The sequence below is a fragment of the Lactuca sativa genome, chromosome 9 (genome assembly GCF_002870075.4).
Source record: "Lactuca sativa cultivar Salinas chromosome 9, Lsat_Salinas_v11, whole genome shotgun sequence".
NCBI classification, from domain to species: Eukaryota; Viridiplantae; Streptophyta; class Magnoliopsida; order Asterales; family Asteraceae; genus Lactuca; species Lactuca sativa.
In genome coordinates this window covers 191,415,868-191,422,858 of record NC_056631.2, presented here as the reverse complement: position 1 = coordinate 191,422,858, position 6,991 = coordinate 191,415,868, and the positions used below count along the sequence as shown (strand labels likewise).

At 31.8% G+C, this 6,991-nt stretch overlaps 1 protein-coding gene across 1 annotated transcript; it reads right to left on the bottom strand.

Moving 5' to 3' along the window:
• Positions 1-298: 298 nt before the first annotated feature.
• On the bottom strand, positions 299-1,872 carry LOC111895889 (cytochrome b561 and DOMON domain-containing protein At5g35735). The gene is made up of 2 exons (XM_023891938.3): positions 1,156-1,872; positions 299-1,063 (listed from the first exon to the last, which is right to left on the bottom strand). The coding sequence occupies exons 1-2, from the start codon at positions 1,765-1,767 to the stop codon at positions 497-499; spliced, it is 1,179 nt and encodes a 392-aa protein (XP_023747706.1). The 5' UTR covers positions 1,768-1,872; the 3' UTR covers positions 299-496.
• Between the last annotated feature and the right edge of the window lie 5,119 nt (positions 1,873-6,991).

Sequence of the window (6,991 nt, the reverse complement as noted above, 5' to 3'; positions counted from 1 at the left end):
AAATAATGATGTGTCAATCTATTAAACTTTAACAAAATTAATCAGGGCGAATTTAGGGGGGGGGGGGGGGGGGGGGGGGGCAGGGTGACAACTGCAACCCGTAACTTTTTCAGATGTAGTGGAAAATTTTTCGAAAATTTTCAAAATTTTTATTTTTTCTACTATGCTCCAAACACTAACTTTCTCGTACAACCCCTGCTGTGAAATTATGCCCTAAAAAATCTTCCTAAAATTCGATGTTTAATATCAAAAATTTTGGAAAAAATGGTTAACATGTAAATATTTTTTATCAAACGTGTTAAAAAATCCATAAATTTTCAAAGTAAATCTCAACATACAAATACATGTGTATAAAAATTACAACCATGAGAAAAAAGAATATAAATATCAACAATAATCAACCTCAACAATAACAGATGTATAAACATGAACTATCACTACTACCCAAAACTGGGAGCAACAACCAAGTCATGAAGCTCCGCCGTCCTCCACTCCCTTACGCCGGCTGCCCATGGCTGTGACCATAACCGTTCGCTCCATGAGCGCCGTTCACCTGCTTCTCCTCTTTCTTCCTATTCAAAACAATGAACCACGTAAAAGCTTCCAAGATGGCTGCAATGGCGCCAAGGGATATAAGAACACCGATGTAAGCATGCTTCCATTTCTTCTCCGGATCCAAAATATCGAGTCCTTTAAAGACGTTGATGATTGCGAGAATGATGACGGTGTACCCAACGCCGCCATGGTAGATGTTCCAATACTTCCTGTATTTGTTATCTGGCTTCGGCCTCAACAGCAGTGCAAATACCTGTAGAGTTCCGAGGACAAAGAGGGTGATCCCGATGTTCCGGTGAGAAGTGTACTTGATACCCTCGGAGTCGCTGCCGAGTTTCAGTCCGGTACCCCATCCGGCAACTCCGACGCCGTAGGCGGTGGCTTGACAGGCGATGTGAATGTAAAACCAGGCGGGATTAGCGACCTTGAATACTTTCACGTAACGCGCCACCATGGCTCCCATCGGCATAAGTATTCCCCAACTCACAGCGTTTAACACTCCATGCGTCTGTAAAATCAACGAAATTAGCATGATTTAATTAATCACTTCTAACTTATGCATAAATCATAATATTTGTAATGAATGAAGAGAATGCTTACGTTTCTCCGATGAAGGAGTGAACCACCAACCGCAGCGCCGGCACCGGTCTGACCTGTGATGAAATCCACCGTTCCTAACGAGTTTCGATTCTCAGAACCCAAAGCATGAGCACCCGGAGCTCCGTTAGAAACCGGACCCGACTGCCAAACCTGATTGAAACTCGTTCTCCCACCAGGCAAAACCAAAGTCGCATGAATCAAAACATCGCCGTTCAACCTCTCCGCCCTGATAGCCGGCACGGCGAAGTTCAACGGAGACTGTTGCAGCCCCGTGCCGTAGCTGGTAACTGCCGATGTATAGCCTTGAACGGATCCGTTTGAGTTGGGTAAAGCAACAAGAGCTTGAGCTCCAAGCATACCCGACCCGTTTAAGTTTAGAGCCCAAGCCACCCACGTCGACGTTGAAACTCCGGTGTGCCGGTAAGCCACATCCACGGTGCCATTGGTCGGGTGGTAGTTCCAGTGAAGATTCGAGTTTTGAACAGGTAAACTCACACACGTTGCATAGATTTCGTTGTTTCTGAAGTTATAAGAACTACAATCTTCTTGAGCTAAAGATAAGATCGAATTGGATATCAAAATGCAAAAAAGAAAGTGAATAACTTTTCCCATTTTTGAAACTTTTGAAGATCAAAATCGAGTATTTCTGAGAGATGAACAAGAACATGGAAGAGCTTTTATAGAGCAAAAAGGGTGTTGGCGGATTCTTTATTGGGAGGAATTGGAAGAAGCCTCGAAAGAGTTGATGTGGTGCTACTTGTGTTTTCTTTATCATATCATAAGACCAAATATTGAGTATGAATGTTCCAATAATATATGATTTTCTTATTATTATAACTCTAACTGCTTTACAAAAATCTTCAGTTGACTATCTAGAAAAATCGTTTTATCTGACGGTGTTTTACATCGAATTAGATTATCAAATATTTATATCTTTATGGTAGATTCAGAACATTTTGATCTACCGTAATAAAATAAGTTGAGTTAACCATTTTAGACCAAAGAAAATATCATATTACAAAAATGATAAAGTTTCAATCGTCATGGTCAGATAAATCTTGAGTTAATTTTGAACCATGTGGTTGACATGTTTTAGTCCAAGTTTCTAAAATATGACACCCAGTGTTTTCATGATTGGCAGTTTTCGTCCCTTCAAATGATTACCCTGGGCCTGTCTCCGTTTAATAGATGTAGGATGATAAAAATGACCCTGTTTTGTCTGATTTTTCTTTTGCAATTTTCTAATTTTAGAGACCATTTATGTTAATTAGTTGAAAATGGAAATAAAATCGCTAAAGTTGAATCCTGTCAGCATCAAAATCTCCATTTTTATACTCTCTTCCATCTCCGACATTCACCTTTATTTTCAGAGATCATCCTATACCCTTCACATAAAACTATGATGATATCTCTAACTCTGCCAACCATCTCTCTCTCTCTCTCTCAATATATATATATATATATATATATATATATATATATATATATATATATATATATATATATATATATATATATATATATATATATATATATATATATATATATATATATATATAAGGTCCGGTTTCGATGTAGACTGCGATGACTAACTGTGGCCAATCAAGCTCATTAAGGATATTTAGGGCAAAAAAATGGGTTTCTAATGCTGGACAACATAGCGCTGGAACTTATAACTTCTGACGACGACCTCCTTAACTTTCACGTTGTCATTAACCTCCGATCATCAACCTAGTTCGAAGAACACAGACAAAATCGAGATTATTTCTACTAAAATCTTCAATATTTGATACAAATCATACGGAATCAGGTAACATTCAGATCAAAATCTTATCTTTTACTGATGATCATGAATTTATGTTTCAAAAAATGAAAAATTTTGCTTTGATCATCATTCAAGTTGTTTTAGAATTTGAAATCAAGTTAATTGAACTTATCATCAATTTCTATTCAAACTCTACAATTTAGATTCATTAACACAAAATTAGTTTATATTAGAACTAAAAAATGATAGATTATTGTCGATTTGTAGTGCTCTGTATCAAAACACGATAATTTAGTTACGATTCTAACGAAATCATGTATGAAATTGACACGATTAAATCTAGTTTATTGTAAAAACTTCGATTTAAATCCCCATTCGCCTATAGTTAAATACATTACGATTGAAAATACATGATTTATAACAACATTTCTTTATATGCGGAACTGTTTTATAATTAGATTAAAAATCGAATTTTATTCATAAAACTTTAGATCATTGTAATTAATGTACAAAAAACATTTGTTTTAAATTTTTTTACTGATAATACGATGGGTGATATCGAAATTTACTAATAAAAAAAGCTAATCTAATATAAACAATGATGTATATAAGAATCGTGTTACTATTTGGTTTTATGTCAATAGTAGGTCAAAAAGAAGTTATGGATCAACATTCAACAAATATAGAATGTACAATGCATGTTGATGATGCAGAAAGCGGAAAAAATAAAACAACAAATTCAGAAAGTAATGATCAAGGTAATTTTGTTATTAAAAAAAATTTTTTTTTTTTTTTGTAAAATATGATTTAGTATACAATGTTTTACAAATTATTAACAATGGTTCTATGACAACAAATATTGGATCTTTATCAGGGAATGTTGAGTCTTCATCATATTGTATACGTGATCCAATTATGAGAATAATTAATAGAAAAACATATTGGATCCTAGATGTAGATATGAGACCTTATAAGGGACAAACTTTTCCTACATTTGAAGATGGTTTAGCATTTTATAAAGAATACGCTAGAAAAAGTGGTTTTGAAACAGGAATAGGATCTACGAAGACAGTGAAAGGAGTAGAAGGTTATGAAAGAAGATACATAGTATGTAATAGGCAAGGATCAAAAAAGAAATTTGCATATGATACTCTAACAGATTCAAACAACAACAAACACAGAAGACCTTTTATTAGAGTAAATTGTGAAGCATATGTGAGAATGAAGGCCAACAATAGTAACGTATGACATATGTATGAGATTAAAGAAGAACATACACATATGTTTGTTTATGTAGAAGATAAAAATTTTCTAAATTCTGAAAGAAGACTCACATTTTCACAAAAGAAAATCATATATGATATGTTAATTGTGAACATGGGACCCAGTGCTGCATATAAATACATGAAAGAGTCCATAGATGGTTGTAAGAAAATTGAAGCTACACGAACAGATACAAAATTTTTCAAAAGACATTGGATTGAATTTATTAGAGAAAAGGATGCAAATTTTATGATAGACAAGTTGAAGAAGAAAAAGGCGTATTTACAGTATTTTTCATTTGACTATAGTATTGGAAGTAATGGAGAATTGAGTGGATTGTTTTGAGCGGATGAAGAAGCAAAATGAAACTATTCTGTCTTTGGAGATGTTCTTGGTTTTGATGCAACTTATCGAAAAAACAAGTGACTCAAAATTTTACTTATATTTTCAAATTATTTAATTTACAAATATTAGAATATTGGATCATTATTTTTAATTATAAAAAATTTGTATCAATAGATTTTTTTGAATATAAATTTTAAAATAAAATATTCAAAAATCAATTGAATCTTTAATGTAATTATAATTTGAATCATCATATTTATAATCATTATTAGTAGAGAATCATTTAGGAAAATGTTGAATATTAATAGTTTTTTTATTGAACCATTTAATGATTATCTTAAATTAGATCAAATTTAAATAAATAGTATGTAAGTCATTAAATTATATTTTTGAATCATTATATTTAGAATTATTAATTTTATGAAATATTAATCTATCAACAATAATAATGAAATATTTTTGAAACTATTTTGTCTTTGGAGATGTTCTTGGTTCTGTTGCAACTTACCGAACAAACAGGTAAGTGACTCGATAATTTACTTATACTTTTGAATTATTTAATTTACAAATATTAGAATAGTGGATCATTATTTTTAATTATAAAATTTTTGTATCAATAGATTTTTTGAATATAAATTTTAAAATAAAAGATTCAAAAATAATTGAATCTTTAATATAATTATGATTTGAATCATCATATTTATAATCGTTATTAATAGAGAATCATTTAGGAAAATTTTGAATATTATTAACTTTTTTTTATTGAATCATTAAAATGATTATCTTTTATTATATCAAATTTAAATAAATAGTATGTAAGTCATTAAGTTATATTTTTGAATCATTAATTTTATGAAATATTAATCTATCAACAATAGTTATCTTAAATTATGTCAAATTTAAATACGTAGTATCTAAGTCATTAAATTATATTTTTGAATCATTGTATTTAGAATCATTACTTTTATGAAATATTAATCTATCAACAATAATAATTATATTTTTGAAATTCTATATATAAAAATGACAAAATTGCAAAAATGGTCCTTGTGGTATGCATTTTTTTTGGGGTTTAGTCCGAACCAACCTCGTCTTTTTTGGGTGGGTGGTCATTTTGAGCTAGTTTGCTTGCAGTTTTGGTCCCTATCCAAACTAAAAAGATTATTATACCCTTAATAAATTTATTTTTCATTTTTCTTTCACCTTTTATTATTATTATTATTATTATTATTATTGTTATTATTAAATATAAAAGTGGGCCCACTTATCCACCTCTCTCTCTCTCTCTCTCACACATACACACATGCAAAACAACAACAACAACTAATAGAAGTACAAGTAGAAGCTCTCTTCATCATCTTTAATCTCCGAAAAAACCACTAAACGAGAAAAAATACACCGATCATCATCAACATGAAACATCATCCTTTACACTAGGCAATTACTCATAAAAAGCAACAATCTAGCCCTTCCATTTCTCATTTTCCATAAATTAACTTATCTTCTTCTCACTAACCACAACCCCGACCAAATCGCCACCACAACCACCGTCTGATGTGCTTCTTCTTTTTTTCAATACCTCTTATTCTTTCCTTCGCTGCCACCACTCTTTCTTTGCAACTTATTTCACTTATGTCTCTAGAATCATCTCTGGTTGACCCTTTGAATACGTTTCAAGACTAGGATCCATTTCCTTCTTTATCTAAACCCAATCGATGTCTCTGATCTACATACATACGTCAAAACATGAACCAATTGTGAAATCAATATTAAAATCCGAAAGAAATGTGAAAATCAAATGCAATCGATGTCTCTTGATGTATATTAGAAAGGTAATAGAAAATGAATAACTTGTATCCTCAATATTAACTGATGTTCGCGAACCAAATAAAGTATTACTTGAAAATTGGGGCTAATATGACAACAAGTCACGAAATGGAAGTTTTCATATTAACGAGTGAAACGATATCTTGCCATCTTTACTTTATCCATCAGTTGTCAAAATGAAGAGACGATTCAGAAATATCACTGAAACTTATCAACAGAGGAATAGAAGTAGAAAGAAATTGCTAGAAATTGAAAAAGAAATCAAGGTTTTCTTGATAAAAAAAAAAGATTGCAGAAAACGAGATGAATTTGAAACCCCAAATTAGAAGCATAAATTAAATACATCAAAGTTGTGTGCTTGATAAGTCACCATGTTGTCGGCTTCAACCTCTCATTTCCTTAACAAACCACAATTGTCGGAGAATCTTGGAGTTGCAGGTCAAATTCAAGTAGGGAAAAATCGATGGAGTTATCTTTTGTGATGGGTGTTGGGAAATTGTTGTTGGACGAATTAAGGATCAACATTCTTGAAGAAGACAAAAAAAAGGAAAGAGATGGAGAAGAATTCATGAGATTTCTGAAAAATTCAAGATCAGTGTATTTGGGGTTTTTTTTTAGAGAAAGAGAGAGAGAGAA